The sequence below is a fragment of the Hylobates moloch genome, unplaced genomic scaffold, assembly GCF_009828535.3.
Source record: "Hylobates moloch isolate HMO894 unplaced genomic scaffold, HMol_V3 SCAFFOLD_1, whole genome shotgun sequence".
Taxonomy (NCBI): Eukaryota; Metazoa; Chordata; class Mammalia; order Primates; family Hylobatidae; genus Hylobates; species Hylobates moloch.
In genome coordinates this window covers 177674818-177701529 of record NW_026652276.1, presented here as the reverse complement: position 1 = coordinate 177701529, position 26712 = coordinate 177674818, and the positions used below count along the sequence as shown (strand labels likewise).

At 33.0% G+C, this 26712-nt stretch overlaps 1 protein-coding gene across 9 annotated transcripts in view; it reads right to left on the bottom strand.

Annotated features, from left to right (window-relative positions):
* The window catches only part of PCLO (piccolo presynaptic cytomatrix protein), a 402967-nt gene that overhangs the window by 145376 nt on the left and 230879 nt on the right, over positions 1-26712 (bottom strand). For all 9 annotated transcript variants that reach the window (XR_004371190.2, XM_032761204.2, XM_032761205.2 and 6 more), the window contains exons 7-8: positions 10931-13118; positions 5182-5318 (exon numbers count right to left, since the gene is read on the bottom strand). Coding sequence is in view for 8 of the 9 variants with exons in the window: in XM_032761204.2 (XP_032617095.1) it covers positions 5182-5318; positions 10931-13118 (2325 nt within the window). In the remaining variant the exon portion in view is untranslated. The remainder of the gene's footprint in view (positions 1-5181; positions 5319-10930; positions 13119-26712) is intronic.

Sequence of the window (26712 nt, the reverse complement as noted above, 5' to 3'; positions counted from 1 at the left end):
CAAAATGAAGTTTAATATAGATAAAGATTTCATATTACCTATTTTAGAATATGTTTAAGAAGTGTGTTCCCAAAAGATAAAACAGAATTTAAAACTAAAGATGTATACATTTTGTGAAGATTCCTTAGAAAACTCTTGTGAACTTAATGTGTCCTAGTATTTCCAGCTGTAAAATTTTTAGAATTCTAGATATTAAAATTAAAACAGGTATTTAAAAAACTAAAGCTAAAATTATAGCCTTTAGCTTTTATTCTCTTTAGGAAAGAAAAAGCTTAAGCAGGCCTTAGATTAACATAAAATACTCCCTAAACAACAGCAGAATCCTGTTAAGTCCAGGAATATTATGTGAATTCTGCAGAGTAAAACAAAAATATTCTTTACTAAATTATAAAAATATTAGGGTAAGTAAAATAAGTCAATTCAGATAATTCATACTAATGCTAACTTTGTAAACCATTGAAAACCTTATTCATATTTGTAACAATTGCTTACATTTTTCTTTTTCCCTCTCTTCCCTGCTGTTCACTCTTCTCTCTCCTGTCTCTCTTTTGTCTGTCTCTCAGTCTGCCTCTCACTCTTTCCTTTCTGTTACTTTTTGCCCTCCCCGCATCTTTTTCTCCTTCTTTCTTTCCTTCTTCTTCCTCTCTTCTTTTCTTAATATGCATTTAAAAATCTTTACTTTTTACTAAAAATAAAATCATATGCATTGAAAATTTTGTAACTGTTAGGTGTAACTGAACTTTGCTTTGGTACTGCAGATAATTCAGTAAAATTGGTGGATGTTACTTTGTTTTATTTCAGTCTCTTCTAATCTCAGGTATTAGTTAATAATAATTACAAAAAGTTATTCTTCCCACTCGGTCAAAAATAAACTAAGAAAACACAATTTTGCCTTTTAGTATTCTTTCCAATTTTCAGACTGGGGAGATGTTGATGTAATCTCATAGTGGATCTATTACACAGTTTAGAAGAGTCATCATCAGGCTTCCTAATTTTTTCACCAGTTTTATCAAATAGCCACTATTACCTTTTATTTTATAGTAGAAGGAATGTTGAACATCTTAATTTTCTTGAATATTGCTCTCAGAACATCTCATACAATCTCCTATAGTTTCAGAGACCATCTACCCCGTCTGCAAGCAGCTTCATAAATCCACTTAAAAAATCAGCAACACAAAACTGCCATAATTATGATCAATATGACCAAAAGTCTATCTGTCTTCCATGTATGTATCAGATGTACAAGCTGGTTGAAGCTAAGCTTTTTAGTAACCACAGAGGGTGAATGTTGAGAGAGTCCTGTAGCAGATGGGGTTACGGGTAGGTGTTGCTACCGCCAAATAAGAGTAGGCACAAAGCCAAGGGGCAGAATTGTTGTCAAGTGGTGCTACATTCCTCTCCCCAAGGGGATGGTCTCTGTTATCATTGTCTTTTGGTGATTCCTCATTGATAGAATTATTGCCTATAGGCCTCCCAGAAAGAGGGCTGTTCTTTCCTACCTACAAATATTTCAAAAAGAGTTATTTTCATGAATCAAGCCTGTATATATAAACAGCATGTTAACAAAAAGGGAATGAATTGAGCCCTTTACTTCACACATGAAAGACAGGCTTCATGCCCTTTTTGTTAACATACTGTGTATTCATACAGACATTCATCCATTCCCTCACTTAAATACTACACATTCTAGATGCAGGAGACAGAGTGCCCTGCTGGGTTCCTAGCACTGTATACATATATAACATGGTAGCTGGAATAGAGAGCTGCTGCTCTCAAGAAGCTCACAGCCCAGGACATAATACGTGGGGCACTATTGGAGCACAAAGGAAGAACACTTACCCCAGATTTCTGGGGAAGTGGGGCTGGTAGTGTCAGGGGAGTCTTCTTGCATCATGGGGCATGTACATGGACACTTGGGTGATGATTAGGGTTTGCCAAGGGATGAGTAGAGGAAAAGTGTCCAAGGAGAGAAAACAGAACATTCAAATTCCTAGAATCAAGAGAAAGAGTGGCTCTTTCATGGGAGCTTAATGTACCTCAATGCAGCAGTTGCGTAGGAATTGCAGATGATGTGAGCATAAGTACAGAAAGTGAAGGGATTTTATAATAGTCCAGAAGTGTTGACCTTTACAACCACCTTGTGAAAGGTATTAGCATTATTTATAGAGTAAGTGACTAAAGTAAAATTTTAAAAATAAGAGATTAGGTTATCTGTGCAATTCACAAAGCAGTGCTGAATTTCTACCGAAGAAGGCAGAGGTTAAGCATATAGACAGACAGACAGATAGATAGATAGATAGATAGATAGATAGATAGATAGATAGATAGATATAGACAGACAGATAGATAGACAGACAGATACACACACACATACACACACATATATAAATATACATATATATTTGAAATGAAACAATTATGGATTTTAAGATTTGGTTTATTTTTATAATTAATATGATTGTGTGTCTAATAAAAAATTTTCAGAAATATTCTTCTATCCCTCTAATGTTTGTTTTATGTAAACTAGTTTTAAAAGCAGATAAATTAGTGTTTGCATTAGTATTATTGGCTTTATTACTTTTGCCTCCAAAGCATTTTATGAGTTCTTGTTATGCATATGTTTTCAAATAAAAGCATCCGAGTTTATTAGTACCAAGAGCTCAATATTAGCTTTTTATGATTAGAGATGCAAATAAGCTAATAACATGAGAATGCCATTTTGTAATTCTCCAAGCCAAAATATAGTTATGATGAGTTAAAGAGGGAGACAGTGTTTGAAGATAAATATTAATGCAAAAAGCATGAATTTTGAATTTTATATAGTTCAAGCTTTGAACTTCATGTAACTAAAATGTATGTTATAGTAGAATCTGTTTAGAAAAAAATGATAAAGGAAAACAAATTATTGTCACAAAAGTGAGCACATTTGTTACTTATTTGGGCAAGGGAGTGGTTATGATCTGGAAGAGACATACAGGGGTTTCGGGGACAGGCAATGTTCCTTTTTTTGGCCTGTGTGGCTGTTTTATGGCTGTTCACTTTTAACTAGCTTATAACTTTGCATAGTTGCAGTTTTAATAGTACATATATAGTTTTTTTGTTTGTATGTTAGATATGAAAATGTCAAATATTATACAAATGTAAAAAATTACTTTTAGCAAGAATATACACATTATTATATTCACCTAACAAGAATCCTTATGTTTCTACTTGAGCAGACATAGCAAGAAATTTATTAAATGATTCTCAAAAATACCTTCTCTGCTTAATTTTGACATTATATTGGTCTATAATTATATATTATTTAAACCATTATTACTATGTACTCAGTAGACCAAAATCATAAATCTGTATATGTTAGTAACATAAAATTAGAAACAAGAATGTCCTTAAAGATATGAATATTTCATTTACATATTTTCGGGCTGGACACATTACTTTAAATATATCCTCAAAGAACATTAGTTTGATAAATTAGGTGGAAAGACTATTTCAGTGCCCATGGAAATAGTGTTGATAATAAATATTCCTGTTTGTTAATTACTAAACAAGCTGCCCTGTTTATTATATAGTTTATCTTACTATGATTTCGTTAAAGTATCTGTGTTTTCTTTGACTGGATCTAGGTTTGTGGGAAACACTAAACTTCAGAGAAACAAATGAGATGGGGAAGATATAACAAGTATTCCATTTTAGAGAGATTCATATAATAAACACATTTAAGGAGGTTATTCTTAACTGACAAATTATCTTAGTAATTGTAGATAAAAGGGGGTAAATTTAATATTTTAAATGTGCAGAATAATTTTATTAATTTTCTTACTTTCTAGCCAGATCTATTTGATGAGAGTTGAAACACAACCACAAATACAATTTTAATAGCAAGACAAGCTAATGAAAGCATAATTCAATACAGGCTGATATGTAAACATGAAGTAAAAAAATGGAATTATATTGACATTTTAATGGAGGTAAATATAAGCCTAAACAAAATATGTATTAAATATATGAAAAACTAAAGATAGAAATTTATAGTAGAGAAGAATTCTAATAATTCTAGAAAATATGATAGCATATAGAAAAACAGAACAAAATTCTAAGAAAAAATTCTGTTTAATAGATAGAAATTTGTCTATGAAAACTTAAATTGCTTAGAAAGAAATCAAATCTAAGAGTATAGACAATGTATTTAAACAGTACTTATAAATGTCAAAGCCTTGTTTTCTTTTATACCTTAATATGACAAACACTGAATTATAGTAAGTCTATATGGATCTTCTCAGTTGTTCAAAATATGGTTGTTTTCTACTTCAATTAATCACTAAATAGGATGATTTAGGAGTTAATGTAAATAAAATAAGTCAACTATTTATTTTGGATATTTTAATAATCATAATGAGTACAAAACCTGCAAATATCTGATCTGCTAAGGCAATTGATTAAAGGCCACTTGGCTTACCTGAAGACTCTCCTTCAATTCACTCAACTCTTAGTCTCGTAGGTGTATTTCAAAATTCAATTCAAACATCACCTCATTTGCTCAAAAGTGAGTGAGATCATGAATTTTGGTATCATATTTATTTAATTGTGAAATTTACCTCTAAGTTTCAATTTCTTCATCTATAAGAATACACTGATTAGTAATATCTACTTTATGTGAGTTGTTCTGTACATAAAATTCAAAAATACATAACAAAGCAACTAACATTTCCATATAATAGGTCCATTAAAGTATCAGCTTCCTTTCTCCCCCAGGTTAAGCGTTCTTCCTATCCCAGCTCACTTGGTTTGGCCATGCTCTCACTTGCTTTTAGCATCTGAACATATTGTTATTGGAAAGCACTGAAAATTACCCAAACCTATTTCACCCAATCGCTTGTAAGCTCTCAGAGCTCCATGTATTCTCCTTGTATAGCTTGCTAGATATGTTATACAAACTTAATAATGATCTGCTGGAGGAATGAATCACTTAAATTGGTAGAAGTATCACAGCTACACTCCAATTTCAGTCAGTCATAGCTGATGAAGCAAGCTGTGTTACTCCTTTACGTTACTGGAAAAAATCATTTGTGAAATTAATAGACAAATATCGCATTCCTTTTAGGACAATTAAGACCATTCTAGGGTAGAATTGAGTCTTTTTTGATAAATCTAAAAGAAATTGCTAAATATAGCACTTACTTGCTCTTGATGTTGACTGAGTGGTCTAGAGTGGACCAATCTTTCCGGCAGTTTTCGGTCCAGACCATGTCCATTTTCCAAACGAGACTCCCTGGGTTTATCAAACCAATCTGTTTCCTCACGACGCAGATGATAGGCTTTGGACACCAAGGAAACATCATACATTGCAACGGCAAGTAATACAGATGATTGAGGGCAGCAGATGTTCTGTAGTACTAGCATGCACTAGGCTTGTTAACCATACATGCATTTCAAACACATCTACCATTGGGACTAGAAAAATTATTTTTGTTATTATGCCAAAAATCAAATTATGTCAAAAATTTTAAACCATAGAATAGCCTAGAAAAAAATGACGCACACAGATGTTCACAATCTCAGAGTAAAACAAAACAAAATCAAATTTTGAATCAGGAGAAAAAAGAAATTTAGATAGTGATAAAATAAATAAATGAACAAGTGATCATTCTTCAAAAGGATCATCCTATTTAACTTCAGCCCATCAGTTCCCACATCCACACATTCTCTCCCATACTCTCCCCACAACCCACTAGTAAATTTTTTTTTAAGACAGGCTGATGGGTGCAGCAAACCACCATGGCACGTGTATACCTATGTAACAAACCTGCACATTCTGCACATGTATCCCAGAACTTAAAGTATAATAAAAAAATTAAAACAAAAAGTATTCCTTGTGTATGGAAGTTTCTGTCACTTTCCCACTATTACATCAACCTAGTGCCAATAGGTTGTTGCTGGCTTTAACATTATTTTTTGAAAATAAGACATTTCTGTGACATTCACAATGAACAAAAACATTTGTTTCTAAGAGAATTCTTGTGTTATTGTTAGGAACATGTGTGCCATGATTACTTAGTAGCCTAATATTAAAAATACCTCTATTATAATTGTTAAATAAAAATAAAATGATTATTTTTTTAAGAGAAGCACTGATTTAGAAAATAGATTGAAGACTTGGTTGCCTGCTTTTTATACTCACACTGTGACAAAATTTCATAGCATACTTTTTTGAAAATGCAACTATATTTAAGGTACACAATTATTATTTTAAATTTCATTTATTAGTATCTCATAGGTCTTTTCAAGATATTCTATAATGACTGAACCTCTTATTTTCCCTAATATATAGAATTTGCCTTTTAATAAATTGTTTTATTCTTTGTAAAAGACTCTCTAATTAGCAGTCTCTGGAAATACTTTGTTGCTTCCTGCTTCCTAAACAGTAGAAGGAACAACACTTCTCAAGTGCTTATCCTTTAAAGATTTGTTGACGATGTTGTCAATCTCCACTTTCTTGAAACTCCAGCTTCTAGAATGCCATACAATAGTTTTATTTTTCTATCTACATTCCTGACTATCATCTCTTCCAAAACCTCCTACCAACATTTTCCCCTAGGCCATTTCCATCATTTCATCGCTGCCGGGGATGGCAAACCCACAGCATATGTACCACTACTCACCTCTATACCTCCTGTGGTCAACACTGCTACTTAACCACAGCATTTTCCTCTCATAATACAAAACGAGCAATGATGTGTCATGGGTTAATCAGTCTTAGATTTGAGAAAATACATTAATACATATCTGTTTCGTGATTGCATATGTACTTGACTGATCTCACCTATTCTAAGCTGCTTAAAGGCAAGGCTCATATTGTCTTTTTTTCTCCCTCCCTCAATACTAAAATCAATGCCCTGCACAAGGCATAACATCCAATAAATATTGGAATGAATGAAGCATAGAATAATTAGTCATCAACTAGAAAAAGTAAACATCCTAATTATGATAAACACGTTTAAAAATAAATATTAATTTGTCCTTTGAACCTCACTGATGCAGATATTTTTCACAATCTGCTCAATAATTATAGTTTTCCAGTCTTAATTTGAAACCAAGTGACTGAACTTACCAAGAAATTTAGTGTAATAGACATTTGACAAGTAAATACAAAACAAATTCATTATTTAATCATTAGTCTCTTAAAATCTATTAGATTATTCCCAATGACACTGACACTACTTTTGTCTTACTTCTTACAGGATTTTATTACAGATTTCTCATGAAAATAGAACAATAATTTATACTGATTTTAATAAATTAATATCCTTTATGATGTAGTACATGATTTCATTTGAATATATACTTTCTTAATTGCATTTTAAATATAATTCTTTGAAATGTGTGTTTTGTTTGGCTACGTCTATAGAAATAAAGTAGAAGTTCAACCTGACCCAAATTCTGTCAATTTATTACCAATAATTCTGATTATGTATTTTGATTTTCTGTTATTTTTTATAATAACCCTATGTGTAACTGAATAAGGATGACTATCACCCTTTTCATAGGAATTTATAATCAACCAAGAGCAAGCAGATTAAATGAATCTGCTTTTGTATTGAATTTTATTTTCATTATTTAGAACTAGTTGTACATAAATGTTAATTGTTTATAACTGTCTTATCTTTCATGGTAAAATCTCAGTGAAAAAGTAAATTTTATAACAAAAAAATTCTGAATTAGTTCAAATCATTTGAAGGAGATTAACAATTTTTTTTTAAACTTGCCAATATTTTCTTGAATTCCTAAAAGTGAAATACAAATAAGTTATTTCTGGATCTAGTACTGTCTGCAGGCTATAGTTACATAAACAGTTTAATTCTTCTCAGTATCAAATATTGGTCAAATATATATGCTTTTAAAAAGGCTGTATATATCGGAGGACATGAGATGAAGTACATTTTTTTTTTTTTTTTTTGAGACGAAGTCTCACTCTGTCGCCAGGCTGGAGTGCAGTGGCGCGATCTCAACTGACTGCAACCTCCACCTTCCAGGTTCAAACGATTCTCCTGCCTCAGGCTCCCAAGTAGCTGGGACCATAGACGTGCGCCACCACGCCCAGCTAATTTTTGTATTTTTAGTAGAGATGGGGTTTCACCATGTTGGCTAGGATGGTCTCGATCTCTTGACATCGTGATCCACCCGCCTCAGCCTCCCAAAGTGCTGGGATTACAGGCGTGAGCCACCATGTCCAGCATGTTTCTAGCTTGCTTCAAGCTAAAAATATTAATAAATATTAAGCAACATAAACTATGTCTATATAGATTTTTCCTCAAGAAAGATATTTCAACATCAACAAATCTTTTAGAATATATCTAATGACTGTCTTATATCCTATAACTTATACAGTTTAATTGAATTTGGAAAAGCATACAACAAATAATTTGAAAGCAATTAAATTTGTTTTGTTCACAGGATACTAAATAACCTGTAGAATGTTATACTATTCAAAGTTATCTTAGTACATTCAAATATAGATAGAGCATATATTTGCTAAAAATCTGTTAAAAATTCCTAATACTTCATGAGTTAATAAATGTCAGGAATTATTGATTGGAAAAAAGTAGTTTCTTCTATTTTTTTAAATACTGAAGGAATTCAAGATTTCAAATGAAAAGTACACCATTACTCATTAGAAGAAAAATAGCATGCTTATGTGATACATAAACAAAGAAAATACGTAACATTTTACTACATACATCATTTAGAAGTAATCGCTACAATTCACACACATACCATTACATATGTAATTCATATATAATTGTTATAGTTTTCCTGCCCAAATTTATATCAACATAATCTTTGTGAATAATTTCCTTGTCTGCTTAATTTTAAAATATATTTTAGTTTAATTTCATTTAAATTTTAATTGCCTCACTTCTTTGGTATCATCTTTACACAATTCATAATTTTATATGCTGCATGGTATCTCATCCTCTATTTTATCAAAACAATGTTTTTCACACAGTCTTTGATGATTATGACCTATACATCATTCAAACATATAAAAGGGAAATAGAACATTCTGTTATTTTTATATGGCTGTATATAAGTAAGTGCTACATATTGGGATATATAGCAACATCTAAATATCTGGCAGCATGTTGACAAAATATCTATGATGATAAATCAAACTCTCTTTAGATATATGCTCATCATGTACACACAATCTTGAGGCATTTCGTTATGCCATTGACCCTCTAGGGTTTTTGTTTTATTTTGTTATTTTATAGACACGACTACTGAATAATCTCTTTACTCTTCTGCAATTGTCATTTTCTATGTATAAAATGTTTATAAAATGTGGATTGTAAAGAAGAAATGTTAAAGACTGTTCCCACATAATATCACAATTCTTACAATGTACATTTATTCAAATAATCATCTAAATAAAAAAACCCACAAATTGAGTATTTTATTCAATTAACTAATTGTCAATAAAAATGGTCAATCCAATAGCCTGTAGAGACGAAAACAAATCAGAAAATGACTAATCTATTGGAATTTCACAAACAAAGCAGTTTGTCCTCCTTCAGATACAGTGATTATTTTAGTTCAATAAAAAATCTATTAAAATCCAGATTTGAATTCCTAAACTCCTATTCATCTAGACAAAGATGTAAGAAAAAAATCCTTTTCACAAAAATATGTATTTTCCTGTGAGTCCTCAAGAAAGATGTTATGTTTGAAAGAGGAGATGTTCATGTTAGCTTAGTTCTTTGGAGTCTGTAAAGGAAGGAAATAATAATGCTTTTATTTGATCAAAAATATTTTATTTCCAGAACTCCATCTACATCTACATTCAAATGTAAACCAAAGGAGGTGGAATAAAAAGGACCAAGAGTCAAGAGTCATGAATCCTCTTGGTATGGGCTAGGCTCTTCACGCCTTTGTATCATTCCTCCCTCATCTTCAATATTAGACTTGGACTAGATAATTTTCAAAAATGTTTATGGTTGTATATCTTTAAACACAAAGCTACTTTAAATCAGTTTTTAGTTAAGTATTTACTTGTTCAACATGGAAAACTAGCAAGTCAATTTAGGGCAAAAACATGGGATGATACAAAAAACAAACCCAAGAAACCAAAGGAAAAGGCTAAATGGGCAGATCAGGAAGGCTTGAACTCTAAATAACTAAAATCACAAAATAAGGTTACAAGGTTTCAATTTTAAAGAATACCTCATACATACTAATACAATTCTTTATTTTCATGTCTTATTTAGTACTAAACTTTCTAGCATATAATGCAAAATTACAAATTTGTAAATAATAGTATTCATAATGAGAGAGAAAGATAAAACAGAAATCTTTTATTTAAGGAAAATAACAAAATTCGACATTATACTAACATCAAGAACTTATCCAAAAGTTCTCAAAAATAGAAAATCTTCTGAACTAATGAGCACTGATCTCATACAGATGCCATAAATGATTTTCTATTACAAAGTCTATCAGAATAGTATTTCATGGCTCTAAACTTTAATAATTTCAGAAACTGAAAGAAACTGACCAATAACTTTTAAAATGTATTTTTAAAAATGAAAGAAACATACAATGAAAAACTTTTCAACTATGGATTTATAGGATGACCATATTTTATTGACAGAATTATTTGATAATGGTTTTAGAAAAGCAGACACCAAACAAATCAAGCAAACAATCAAGAAACAGAACAATAAAGGAATAAAGTAAAACTAAATAAAGAAAAGCATGCTATAGAATCTATACACATGATAAAATTTCCATTTACAAGAAATAAAATTGAAGTAAACATGCAAAAGACACACCAAGAAAAGTAGGATACATCTCTGGAGAAGGGAAATTAAACATGCAGAAAAATAAGAGTTTGAGTTTTGAGAGTAACAGGGTAGTTTGAGGCCCAATTTACCTTCACTGTCTGACATGGCATGTTGGAAGTCATCCATGATGAATGCTATGTCACGGTCATAGCCTCGAGTCCGTGATTCTTCCCTCATGTGTTGCTGAACTTCAGGCAACGAGTGGCTTGATCCAAACTGATCCCTGGTGTCTGCAGATATTGGTGGCAGGGGTCCAGCTGCAGCCCTGGCCATTCCCATTGGCTGGCCAACAGGACTGAGTGGGCTTTCTTCCTCAGAATTCTGGGCCACAATTGGTATTCTTCCTCTACTTTGACTAATTGGCAAACTGGTCGGCTTAGTTCTGGCAGAGGATGATGCGTGACTAAAGGAAACATCTAGAGCTTCAGCCTCTTGAGCTTTCAGTCTTAGGGAAGAGCTAGAAGAATCCCTTTTAATGGATAAATCAAGCCCATAGACAGAGGAAGGTCTGGAGGAAGGTCTGGACCTGCTGCCACTACTGTATGGCTTATCTGCTTCATCCTGCAGAGCTGAGCGTATGGTATTTCCTAATGTGCCCAGTCCTGTGCCAAGAGAGGATCCCATAAATTTTTGTTGGTCTGTAATATTTTTTCTGAGGCCAAAAGTGATGTCATCTTGAAGAAGCCTTGCCCTGGAGGAAATGCCACCAATAGATGAAGTGCTAGAAGTCATATAGCTTGAATAATCAGGTTCGAGGTCTCTACTTTCTTGAATAGGTGAAAATTTTGACATTTTAGGGTCAATTAGTGATTTCTTATGCTTTGACTGCTTTTGATAAAGTATGGCTGCTGGCAGTTGTTTTGCTGCTTGTTTTTCAAGTGTGAGTCTACTGATGCTATACTTCTCAGATTTTGGAAAATGTCTATAGCTAGTATCAGCATGGTAATAATGAGAAAGACCAGCAAGGTGATCTAAGCTCTCTGTCCCTCTACGAAATTCCTGTTTAATCTGATGTTTCAGAAGCTTTAACTCATAAGGATCCTCCATTGGGTCTTCCTCCGCCTTCACATAACTATGCAATCTAGAGGAAGACTGTAAAGGTGCTAGGAAATCTGTCACTTCTTGAGACCGGCGTGTCTCAGTGGTTCGAAGGAGACGGTCTGTTTTTGACAGATCCTTTTCATGAAGGCTAAATGCGGTGCTTAATGCCGCTGTTCCTTTGGTGATCTCTCCAATGTCGTCAATTAGGACATAATTTCGTGGAGTATGGTGATCAATATCTGCATAGAAAGAATCTGCAGATATGCTTGATATTGGACTGCTTGCCATGCTACTTCTTTCCTCCAAACCTATTCTCAAGTCTAAACTATTGTACTTACTACCAAGATGGGAAACAGCATATGTGTTATCAGTAGAAACAGGTGCTATCATAAGGGGTTGGTTGCGAATCACTTCATAGTTTGAGGTTATCTTGGGCTCCAAATATAATGTAGTTTGCCGTGGCTTCTGTTGTATCACCATCATCTGTGAAGGTAACTGATAAGAAGGCTGTGGGGTTGGTGTAGGTTGAGCTTGAGGTGTGAAGGACATTGTTGCCACAGCTTGGAATGTTGGCTGAGTCTGATAAGGTGAAACTTGCTGATGGTACAAAGTTTGTTGCTCAAAATGAGACTGTTGGGTGTATGAGGTGGGTGCTTGTGTAGGAAGAGCAGGGGAAGAGTACTGGTATTGTGTATAAGGACTTGTCGGAGGAACTAGTTGAGATTCTGTTTGGGTTTGTGGTGGTATAAACTGGCTGAATTCAGTTTGGGGAGCAGTTCTTGGTCGCTCAATGCCATGCTGACTTTCTATTCGGGTTGGTCTTGTGCTACTCACTTCACTGTCAGACATGTAATCACGATCCTCCGCTACTCCCTGGAGGTAGGCTCGTTCTCTCTTTTCTCTCTCCTTTAATAGTGCCTCTTTCCTCCTGTTAATTCCCATTTCCAGGTATCGTAGCTTGGCATCAATCTCCTTTTCTTCTTCATCAAGCTCTGCTTGTTTCTTTCTAAGTTTTGCAGACTCCCTTTCCACAAGATCAAGCTCTCTGTCTATGTCCTGGAGAATCTTGGCTCGTGCCATTGTGTTGGTTCTGCAGATCCTTCTCCTGGAAACGGTGCCCATTGTGCTGAATGTGGATTGAGTTCCTGTGGAAATCTCCTCGGGAGGTGGATTTGGCAGAGTTCTTTTAACTTTTTTCTGGCTTCCAGAGGATGTCATGGTTTGAGAACCTTTAGTCTATAATCAAGTAAACAAAATATAGTACTTTATTATAAAGAAAAATAAAATAAAAACCAAATCAACTTCCAAGAATTATATTTAATAAAAATGATTTCATGTATGATTTTGCTATCACAGCATAATAAAATAAAATATATGCATATAATTTCAAGTATTGGTCACAAATACAATTAACTGAAAAATAATTTTTTAAATAAATTGATTAATTATAACTCCTATAACATTAGCAGTTATAAAAACTCATTTTTCATCTACATTTAATATACATAAGATTATTTACTTAATCTATTTCCAGAGTGTTTTATTAATCATCTAAAATTTAAATTACATTTGTTGAAGATGTTCATTTACTATGTAAATGCGCCTATCTTCTCATTCCTACTTTTGCCCCCTGGAGTGGCTGTCATTCCTATTTTTTAAATTACATCTTCAAATTATCTAATGTCTTTTTTTTCTAAAAAAAGGGATAATCTGGACTAATTTTCTATTTAATATTTCAAGATTTTCATGACTATTTGGTTTTCTTTGACTTTATTATCCTGCAGTATAGTTTCTTTTTAATGCTCTAGTAACTTCCATATGAAGCAAAAAGAACTGACCAATAAAAATCCATTGGGACATTTTAAAAAATCAGATAAAAGTATAAAGTCAGTGAGTTTTCAGATATTTTTCATTTCATTTGGCTAATTTGTCATAAACTTGCTTTCTAAGAATTGAAGGTCTTAAGAATCACACAATTTTAGAATATCAAAAGACATGACAGATTACTTTGAGCACTTATAGTTAAAATAAACTGATGTACTCCAAGCTACCTAAGTATTCAGTGGCACATTTACAACTAGATCTCAGGTCTTCTGCTTTCCAGTTGCATATTCTTTACAAGATGCTTTCTTTTCTTTTCTATTATAATCCAAATACATTAATTTTCCAATTTTCCCCCGTCACCAAATATTGAGGGTAGAAAATAGAAAAAATAAGAGTCTATAAATATTGTACCTGAAAATTGTGCCTTATTAATTAGATCACCTTTTTCCAAGACTGTACTTTCATTGCCTTTTTATTATTTCCAAATTTATTTCTTTGATAATTTTTGTTTGTTTTCTGTTATCATATTTCTGCTCCCTTCATGTAACCCCACTAGTTGTTCCCTTAATAGACATCATAATATGAAACAAAATCCTAAAGGTTTATTGAAGTTTATATGTTTCTAAAATCTAAAATATTTGGATGGAAATGAATAAATGTTATGAATCTTTGAAATAAGGTAAAGTGACTTTGGTGTAGTAGTTTGTTTTTCCTCATAGAGCAATCCCAACGTATATGGGGTACTGAAGTCCCCAAGGCAGCTGTTTGACATGTCATTTATTTCTTCCTACTCATCCTCAATTCTTTTCATTTTATAAAATACTCACAATTAATCACAGAATTGTTATAAAAATCAAGTGAGACAACTATGTAAAACACTTACTACACATTACAGGCACTCATTAAATATCAATTCCTTTAAAAATGTCTATATTTCTATAGAAAACTATGGTTTCTTGATTAACCCACATTCTAGATCTTTACATTTTTTTTCACTTGTAAAAAAGTACACATGAAACATGTTGAATATCGATAGGCCATAATTAAATGGTAATAAAATAAAAATTAAGATCCTACAATAATTTTCTTGATACTAAAAATATTAACATAGATATGTCATGTTTTTAAAAAAGTTGTTCCACAAAAACATCTTCAGTCCTCTGATTATAATGTCGTTCAACAGGAGGCTGAAAACCACATACTATTTGTTTTTCTTAATATGCATGTGGTAGATCTGGCATATGCATAAGAATTTGAAAATTTAACATGTTTACCTTTTCTACATGATTATGATTATGAAGTGGTTTGACAAAAGGGTGTTTGTGTTACTCAAGACTGTGATGACTAACAAAGATGCAATAAAAAGAGGAGAATATGAAATGAAAAATATGACCAATATTTTATTCTAATGTTTGGTCACTACCAGAAATTTTAAATATAACCACTGATAACATTTTCATAGTCCAAAGAACTTAATAATGGTTGAAAATTCAAGTCCCTAAGAAGCCCAGCTTAGAAGCTATATTTGAACTTGGAAGTCACTTCTTTTCAAAATGCACATTACAAATAGTTATATATCGTACATATGTGTAAGGTAGGCTTGCACTTCTTGTGTTTAGGTGAGAAAAAAGAGAGGAAATACTGACCAATCACTATACTTGTCATATGCTCTTATGTGTTGATGGGTGCCCCAAACCACCATGGCACGTGTATACCTAAGTAACAAACCTGCACATTCTGCACATGTATCCCAGAACTTGAAAGTATAATTTTAAAAAAGAGAAAAAAATATAGGTCACGTCAGGAAAGTTCTACTGGGAATGAAAATGGAGGAGTACTTGACTATGGAAGAGGCTATAACCCAATTGCCTGCAGGAGCCAGAAGGTAATGGAGTGAATGTGTTGACCTGAGAATTTAAGTTCCCTCTGTCAAGGCTGGCTCCAGAATATTGCTGCCATGAAGAAATAGAGACCCAGTGTGGTGAGATCTGTTTCATTCAAGAAAATCCATATTTTAAAATTTTGGTCTCTATTTTAAATGGTTTTAAAACATAGTTTAGCTCAAAGAAACCAAGGCTTTAACTGCATTGACAGGTTGAAATAAATCTTTGTTCTAAAGCTAAAGAAGATTGGATGCCCACTGAGAAACCATTAGAGGGTCAAACAGCATTAATGGCTAGTTGAGAGAAAGCAATAGATTTTAAACAATGAAGGAGGATGTGGGAAGAATACAAGAGCCCTAAAGAAAAACTTCAGTCCTTTATTAGAGTTTTCTGCCATCTTTTGGTTAAATTGTAAATATGATCATTCATGAATTTTCCTCCACAGCATAAATTTTCTTTTAGATTTTCCCTAAAATACATAATTATTCAATTCACTTAGACAGATATTTATTAAATGTCTCCTCTCTTCAAAGCACTTTGCTAGGCACACTTATACAAGGAGGATCTGAACTACAGAACCATTAGAACCCCACAGATTTAAATTTAAGCATGTGTGTGAGGGGTGTATACTATGTTTTAGGACTGGTTAGTATCACTTAAGAGGGCAGACAGGAATACAATAAAGAACTTGAAGTAATGTCTTATCAACTTATAATTCAAAAAGAACTGACTCTGACAAAGACAATAAAAACTTCTCAACTAAGTATTTAATTCTAATTTAAAAAAACCTCTCAACTAGGTATTTAATTCTAATTAAATCAATATAACATAAAATAAGAGTTCAGAACTCCAAATGCAGAGATAAAAGCAATACAATATAATTTATTTTAAAAAGATCAAAATTGCATAAAGAAAGTTTATTACGATTAAAGATGACGTAGCTGGAAGCCATGACTAAAGATGGCAAGACACTCTAGAAAAAAACTTGTTGTTTACTATGGTTTTCTGTGTTGACCAGCTCTTAAAAGTTGTTTTCAGATAGACCTGGTGCCTTTAATCTAGAAAAAAAAAATTGTACTAAATATACTGGATATATAAATTTAAAATATTTTAAAATAGCTGTGAAAATAGACAAAGAGAAAGGAACAAAAAGCCCTAATAATAGAATAAAGGTTTAAGAAAGACTGGAAAAAAATCACTAACTGCAGATTGCAACATCAATGAGGTAATCAAGCTAACAAGCAAATAACCTTCAGGATAAGGTTTGCTGTCCAAAGTAATTTTAAAGAACATTTTCCTTAGGAAAGTTAATTTATATAATGCAATTTATACCATTTATATATGGCAAAGGAAAGGAAAATTTGCTTGTTTTGGAGTGTCAGGAATATTAATGAAAATAATAAGTAAAGTACGTAGCCACACTATCCTAAGTGACTTAAATATATGTATGTGCCTTAATTCATTGTCAGAATTCTCTGAGCTCAACATGAGGATGAGAAAAGAAAGATCTGTAGTTTTTTTAAATATTGAAAAACTAAAAATACACAAAAGCTATTGTTTAAAGTCCTAGATGCTAGACCAAAATTATTCATCCAGTATTATATATAATAAATACGAAAACATTCAATTTATTGATGTATTCAAATAGTTGTTAAGTATAATTCTATAATGCATTGCTCTAGATGCTAAAGGCATTGATACAAGACACACTAGATGGAAGAAACCTACACTTTGCCCACAAATAACTAATAAATTATGAATATTTTTAGGAAATTGTTGTTTGAAGAAACTACCTCACCATACTGCCCAAAGCAATATATAGATTCAATAGTATTTCTATCAAACTACCAACAACATTTTCCACAAAATTATAAAAATCTATTCTAAAATTCATATGGAACCAAAAAATAGCTCAAACAGCTAAAGCTATCCTAAGCAAAAACAAACAAACAAAAACAAAACTAGAGGCATTATACTATCCAACTTCATACTACAAGGTTATAGTAAACAAAACAGCATGAAACGGGTACAAAAACAGATACATACAACAATGGAACAGAATATAGAACCCAGAAATAAAGTTGCACACCTGCAGCAATCTGATCTTCAACAAAGTTGACAATAACTAGCAAAGGAGAAATGACTCCTTATTCAATAAATGGTGCTAGGAAAACTGGTTAGCCACATGCCAAAGATTGAAACTGGACCCTTTCCTTACACCATATACAGAAATCTATTCAAGATGGAGTGAAAACGTAAATATAAAACCTAAAACTATAAAAACCCTAAAAGAAAACCTAGGAAATGCAATTCTGAACATAAGACTTGGCAAAGATTTCATGATGAAGACTCTGAAAGCGATTGCAGTAAGAACAAAAGTGGACAAGTGGGACCTAACTAAAGAGCTTCTGCACAGCAAAAAAACTATCAACAGAGTGACAGAAAATCTATAAAACTGGAGAAAATATCTGCACACTATACATCTGACAAAGGTCTATTGTCCAGAACCTATAAGGCACTTAACAAAAAAAAACACAAACAATCTTATTAAAAAATAGGCAAAGGGCATAAGTAGACATCTCTCAAAAGACATACACATAGCTAACAAGCATATGAAAAAATGCTCAACATCAGTAATCATTAGGGGAATGCAAATCAAAACCACAATGAGATACCCTCCTACACCAGTCAGAATGGCTATTATTAAAAAGTAAACAAAACAAAACAGAAGTTGACTAGATTGTGGAGAAAAAGGAATACTTAAACACTCCTGGTGGAAGTGTAAATTAGTTCAGCCACTGTGGAAAGCAGTTTGGAGATTTTTCAAAGAACTTAAAAAAAAACAAAAACTACCATTTGACCCAGCAAAGGAATTGCTGGGTATACACTCCAAGGAATATACATCATTCTACCATAAAGACTTACGCATGTGTATATGCATCACAGCACTATTCACGACAGCAAAGACATAGAATCAAGCTAGATGTTCATCAATGGTAGACTAGATAAAGAAAATGTGGTACGTATATACCATGAAATACTACACAGCCATAAAAATGAATGAAATCATGTCGTTCGTAGCAACATGAATGGAGCTGAAGGCCATTATCCTAAGTGAATTAATGCAGGAACAGAAAACCAAACATCATATGTTGTCACCTATAAGTGGGATCTAAACATTGAGTACACATGGATACAAAGAAGGGAACAATAGACACTGGGGTCTACTTGAGGGTGGAGAGTGGGAGAAGAGTGGTGATCGAAAAACTAGCTATCAGGTACTGTGCTCGTTACCTGGGTGAAGAAATAATCTGTAGTCCAAACCCCTGTGACATGCAATTTACCCATGTAACAAACCTGCATATGTACCCTCTGAACCTAAAATAGAAGTTGGAAAGAAAAAAAAGAACTACCTCAGTCTTTTGCTAAATAGTTCTCAGTGTCAATATCAAACATATACTTCTAAACCATTCTAAAACCATTGTACTGCTAGAGAGACATAGCAATATATATTTCATTTTATACATATAGAAAGCCATACCTACTGTCAGAAATAAATGTTCATCATAATAATTTCTTGGATATTTACGTTTGTTCTCTCAACTAAGCAGGAAATATTTGTATGCAGGCCCTTTATTTAGATGGTGGAGATGTGGATTCTTTTTCAAACAGCATAATTCCACAAAAAATTATCAGGAAACAAGATATTTTGATACATACTCCTTAAGAGGTTTTCCATATAACATGACATAAGGTGAGTAGATGAGTATATCATTATGTATATGTATTGGGAACTGGATAAGAGAGAATGATGGATTAAGATATAAGAGGAAGCCCTGTTCTTAAAGAATGGATAGTATTTAAACAAGAGAATGTATTCTAAGTGGAGGGAAAATAAGAAACATAATTTTTTGAAAAATATGAAGGATAATCTGGTTTCATTTAGGGCTAGTGATGCCTTAATTCCTGTGAGATGGAAATACATCCAGAGAATGCTCTATGCCAACAGAGAGAGGAAAAATGGAAGAGCAAATACAGAAAAAAACAAAACAAACGTTTGAAAGCTAACTATCTATTAAAATCTTTATTCATTTTCTTCTTTAACTGATGGAACAAGCAGCACTGGTTATTACATACCAGTCAAATTAACTCCAATACCATGTGAAATCCCAGGGCAAACCTTCAAACTGTAAATGTGCAATCACTGACAATGATTTCTAATGCAGTATGTTAGGTCGCAATCAGTGTGGTTCTGTCAGAGAGAAAATTGTGACAGCTCAATTTAAGTTTCTTTAATTATAATGCGGCACTCCATGTAGATAACATAGAAGCAACAGATATATGCTAGCAGTGCATGAGCAGAACACTTAATGTTTTCCCATGACAGCCATCAACATAGTTTTGGCCATAAGGATGGAAAATAGTAATATAATTTGTCAGGGATTCACGTACCAACCATGGCTATCTGTGGTCCAGCATCAATATAGGTAATTAATAAATCTTTCTCACCCTTGACAGTAATGGCATTTTGGACCAGATAATTCTATATTGTTAGATGTTTAGTTGCATCTCTGGCTTGTAGCCACTAGATACTATGAGTATACCATGTCAATCAAAAACATCACCATGCATTGGCAAATGTCTCCTGGAAGGAAAAATAGCCCTTGTTGAAAGACACTCATGCATGTGATATACTAGATAATGTCCTCAGGCAGAGAATCCTGATCGATTGTTAATTAATACATTTATTGATGATGAGAATCCTACTATTTGTTTATCATAGGGCCTTACTCTGAATGGGAAAAGGCTGACTTCCTAGAGTAACTAGAAATTACATAGGGCCTTGAAAAGAGAACTGGATGGAATAAAGGGTAAATGAAAAAGATACATTCTAGGCTATGGTAATGACAGGAGAAAATTAATAAGGATAGGAATGTACCTGATTATCTTGCCTTGTTATAAATTCTTAGGACCCTAAAATTAATCCCTTTATTGTATAGAAAAATTCTTAACTATTAAATTATCACAAACTAATATTCAAAAGGTATTCAACTAGCTATTTTAATAATACAGTTTTATTAGGACACAGGAAGAAAAAAACAAGGTGCCTACAATTACAACAATGAGCATACTCAGTGAAGAAGATGAATCTTTCTAGCCTAACCCCATAAAAATCTTGAAGAATTGTCCACATGCAATAATTATGGAAAATTTTGAGTGTAAGGAGTTGCCAGTCTGACTGAAAAATTATGTAAGTCCTAGTACGTTGTTAAAATTGCCTGTTATTCTAAGTTTATAAGAAGGATCAATGATGTAATTAAAAAGAGATTAAAACCTTAAGAAAGAAAGTCATTATTTAGTTTGAGAAATTAAATACCAGAATCACTAAAGGAGACCAGGTGCATAGCTAAGCTTAATTTTAAAATTCAAGAAACTCTTGCTATCTTAAAAATAATTTAGGAAAAAAAGGAATTAGAATAAAAAAATCTGATAGCTCAAAAAAAGTTAAAAAATAGATGGAAACATTTTTAATGAACAACAGACATTTACATACTGTTCACTGTACTAAATACTGAGATTAAAATGATGAATGAGACATGGTTTTCTCCCTCTAATTGTACAATAAATTAATGGGAACTTAAGAATAGAAATTGCTCTTAGGGTCATTTGTCCCATTTTATTTGAACTCTCTTCATCCAGGAACTGCACTGACTTTGAATATAAGAATAAGCCTTTTCTTTACCTTGGTAAGAAGAGTAATACTTATACATACTATACTCCTCTCTGACTTTATATTCTTCTGCTCTGCTCCTGGCCATTCATTCTTTTTAGGGTGTAAAAATCATCTAAAAAGAGCTATTTATGCCTCTTAAGCATTGGGAAGGGAAGTGAAATATGCAGGGTATTTTTTTTCCTCTCCAAACAAGAGGTCTTTAAAATATATAAATATAGTTCAGTAAAGGAATTAACATATTCCTTTGATTTTAGGAATTTAGGTTGGGGGAGGATGATGAAGCTGTAAGGCAGGGATAAGGCTACAAATTATGAAACATCCCTTTACACATCCTTCCTTTTAAATAGACTGGAAGCAGAGTTTCGCTCTCTGAAATGTCAATGAAAACAGCAATACACCTTCTAGGGGTCCCCACCTGCACCCCAACGGCAGTAGCTTCCCATTTTTAGATAAAAATCACAGTTAAATATAGAAATATTCAGCATTCTATCTTACGCACAATACCATTAGTAATGTGTTACCAAAATAGACCCATTATTAATCACCATCCCTCTATCCTCTGATTCTACCCTCTTTGGAGATAAAACATATGTGTTTAGTGCAAAAGCTCAAGAATTTTTGTTGGTTTTTTTTGTTTTTGTTTTTTGAGACAAGCTCTTGCTCTGTTGCCCAGGCTGAAGTGCAGTGGTGCGATCATGGCTCATTACGCCTTGACCTGGACTCAAGTGATCCTCCCACCTAAGCCTCTGAGGTAGCTGGGACTCCAGGTGTGCACCACCATGTCTAGCTAATTTTTATTTTTATTTTTGTAGAGACAGGGTCTCACTATGTTGCCCTGGCTGGTCTCAAACTCCTGGGCTCAAGAGATCCTCCCACCTTGGCTGCCCCAATTGTTGGGATTACAGGTGTGAGCCACCACCATCCTATTGCTTCGAGGCATACCAAAATAGGAAAGATAACAGAGGAGTGACCTGTGAATAAGGAAATTCTAAATGATACCATTGGTGAAAAAATAATTTCAACATGAATAAAATGTTTAAAATCCATTAGCATTGCAATAGGGCACAGTGTCTTGCATGTAGAAAACAAGACCATCAAATTCTTCAATTAGAGTATGGTGAAATAGTTTAATAATTGTTTCTATGAATTGAGGCAATATATAAGTAGCAGTATCATCACTATGGGACTATGTTTGAGTTATAAAAAACTATAGACATCTTTATTCATAAACAGTCTTGAATCTCTACTGCCATGAAACAACTTACCATTTGTGAAAATAATTGAAAAATTTTCTAAAAGTAGTTTTTCTCTAATTGTAAGATTCTAGTGGCAAAAAATGTGACAAACTAAATTACAGGACCCTATTAATAATAGAATAAAAACAAAAGTAATAGAACATATTTTAAAGTTGTACATGTATAAGTTATTTATCAAAGTCTAGTAATACATAAAAAATATTCTCTAATTGATATTGTGAAAACGGCACTCGGTGTTTCATTAGACATCTCTAAGCTTTTCCTTAATGCACCTCTTGTCCCAGTTTGTTTTGTTTTCTTGCTTAAAGTCATTGCTCTTGGGCTGAGCAGTCAAGTAGAAAACTAGTTTCTACCTCACTGGACAGAAGCATTAGAGATGCCAGTCTGTGTGACATTTATTGCATTATATTTTCTGGAAAGTCCCAAAGAGATTAATTTCTTTTCTTTCCTAAAGTCTGTATAAAATATTTTGGAAGACCCTTTCAAAAGTTTTTTTAAGGTGAGCATTTTTTGATATATGAATGTATGTGTACATTTTTCTCCCTCCCTCTTTCCATCCTACCCTCCCTTCCTTTCGCTTCCTTCCTTTGTATGAAATCAGACGGCTATACTACAACAAAGGGAACAAAATATATCCTGTTCATATGGTTCCTGAATATAGTTCTGCTTAGCAGACAAAATATTTAGGTCTCTTTTTTCCTTTCTTTTTTCCTGTCTGTCAACTTCTTTATTCAACTATCACACATATATAGAGTTCAAGAGGACCATTCATGCTCTGTAACAAGACAGTGCTTTAGTAAAAGATGAATTCTTTTGGATACTCATTTTTGTCAAATGGCAGATCCAGAACCATAAGAAAATTAGGACCAATTGTACACTGCCTTTGGGGTTTTCATCTATAACTTTTAATATTTATATAATTAGCGTAGGTTTAAAGTACTTATCACACATACGTTCCTTGGTTATTTCGCTTTCATGAGATAACCACTATTTTTTTAATCAATTTGTTAATTATCATTCTATGTGTAAATCAGAGGTTCTTGCTCTTTCCTAGAACAATCCATGTATGCATTCATGTTTTTGAATTTTCAGTCTGGAGCCTTGTCGTTTCATAACTGGAAAATGAAAATAGCTTTCTAGAGAGTGCCCTTACACTTGGCTATCTCTGCGAGACCACAATCAGCATATCAATCCTTTTTCTTTTTCTCCAAGTTTCTTTACTGATGATTATATGGCATCCAAATGGTTTTGCCAGGATTTCAAGGATCTGGTGAAAGCTCACCAAAACCCATGTTGTTTATTCTTTCTTCTCATCATGGTCTTTTAAATCTCACTTTAGTAAAATTGCTCGTAATCTCACTGCTTATTCATTCTTGCACTGTATCTTTATACACATCAATTAATATTTCTTTACTAGGCACTTATATTGCATTCCCTACTTAAGTATATATTTTCAACATATTCAGTTGTAAGCATTTTATACCTGCTTTCAAGTGCATACTATAATTTTAGCTAGGATATATAGACCAAGGTTCAAAGCAATGCCATGGTTCATTTGCTGTTAGCTTCAAAAAATGGGAGGGGTGACTTGAATTTACTGTTCAACTGTAAAAATCATTAATTAAATTTGAGTCTAATTTAACTAAAATTTATTTATTCATTTATCTATTTGTGTAAAAGCAGTCCTCATATGCATAGGCTAATTATTTCAGTTAGCATAATATTATTTCTTTGTGGGTGAGTAGAGGAAAGCCATGCTAACCAATTTAAAAACATACACAATTGATAATTTAGAATAGCATTATTCAATAATATAGACAGGTTTCTAATTGTTCTTTTAATTGATGTCCCATAATATTGTGATTAGCATAGACTAGGTATTCAAGTGTTTGCTATATGTACTTGAAGCAAATATTTAAACAAAAGAATAATGTCCTTGCAACTAAAGCCACTACTACATTACTAAAACGGTTAATGTAACAAATGATATGAATTATATTTTTGTCAGTGATTTAGGTCAATTTGTAGATAATCTTTATTTATATAACAGTGTCCATTCACTTCAAGTTTACGAAGTACTAGCAAAACTACACAGGTCTGTTAAGAAACTACTTAGAGAAAGAAAAAAGTAATAAAAATAAATGAAAATATTTAAAATGATGCAATGAAAACAACTGGCACATAAAAGATATTTTTGTTTTTGTTTTTTTTGAGTCAGAGTCTCGCCCTGTTTGCCCAGGCTGGAGTGGAGTGGCGTGACCTCCACCTTACAGGTTCAGTGATTCTCCTGCCTTAGCCTCCCAAATAGCTGGGATTACAGGCACCTGCCACCACGCTCAGCTAATTTTTTTTTTTTTTTTGTATTTTTAGTAGAGACAGGGTTTCACCATGTTGGTCTCGAACTCCTGACCTCAGGTAATCCACCCGCCTCAGCCTCCCAAAATGCTGGGATTACAGGCATGTGCACCCAGCCTGAAAGAGAAATATTTTAAACATGGGTATAGAAACAAAAGTAAGATAATTCTGAAATGGAGCAATCGAGAAGCTATGGGAAGCATAGGTGGTGGAATCAAGATGTAATTGCTCATCCATACCACATACTATACAGTGGTACGGATACACATACTATACAGTGGTATACAGAAAAGGCAGAGGTAGACACAGCTTTTGGCTTATCATTTAGAAAGCCATTGGTAATCCTGAGAACAGTGGTTTCTGCAGAACAAATATACTAGGTTGAAAAATAAATGATGAGAGAAAGTAAAACCAGAGAGGATGAACTCTTTACGGCTTGCTAACTGAGATACAAGGTAGTTGTCTGAAGGTGAGACTTCTGAGAAAGAGTAGTTTTTAGGGAAAAGAGGTATAGTAAGAAACAGTCTAAGGGTCAAGAGCAAGAAAGGGAAGTAATTGAGGACATATAGGAGAGAAGGGAAAGCTGATAAGGCCTTCATATAATGATATTATTTAATGGGGAAAATAAATTATTTCAATAGTAATAACTAAAAGATTAAGATTTAAAATACATCAAAGCTTACCATGTAGTAAGCATTATTAACAGTTGCATATATAATATCTTATCAATCTCTAATACAACCTTATTAGAGAGGAACTATTAATTCCAGATTTCAGATACTGAAATATAGAGGCAGTATATAACTTAGCCAAACTTGCATCACTCCTAAGTGGCAGTACCGGGACTTAATCTATGTTTGCCTAATGTTATTGCTCAAGTTTAAGTACAATGTGATTTATTTAAAGCTCAAATAAAAAAATCAAAATAATCTACAATGCAAATTTCTACATTAGCATATATAATAAAAATAAACAGGTGTTAAGAAAATGTGTTCTTATCTGATACATAAAATCAATGCTACATTTAAAGATTTGGGGGAAGTAAGCCATAACTATGAGAAAAAACTAAATAAACATAAATATAAAACTTATTTTTAACTTCCTTGATACACTCATATGATATTTCTCAAGCCATCAATCCTTGTTTTCTAAATATATATTTCCTAAATTTCTAGGAAATATGTTCAAAAACTACTATTAGTTTATAAAATGAGCTGGAATTATTGTGTAGTCTAATATTAAACTATTTAGGATTAGCAAATTCTACTTCACTACTTCAGCTATTTAGGATTAGTGAATTCTAATTGTTTGTCCTTCTGTCGATCCGTCTAATAAATATTTACTAATTCTCTATTTGGTACCATGTTCTGGGCTAGGCCATTATGACACAAAGATGAATGACTCTGGTATTTCTTCTACCTTCATGCAGCTTTCAGAGCTTAGAAAAAGTAATAGAGATGTTTTGCTAGGAACTTTAATTTAACATGATAGACTTTATAATAAAAGCTTCTATCTGGATCTTAGAGAATGCAGAGGAAGGAGTGTGAATCTCAGATTGAGCTGAAGCATATAAGGCATCTAGGAGACAACTTGTACGTAGTTCTAAGTACTAAGAAGGAAACCACAAGGGCTACAGGGGAGGGATTTCTTGGTGGCAGGACACATGGACAAATAAATGAAAACACAAGTACACGTATGTCCCAGGACCTACAATGTCTACTGCACAGTGTAGAAGCCTGTGCGGAGGGAGGGAGAAACAGCATTAGGAGGGGAAACTA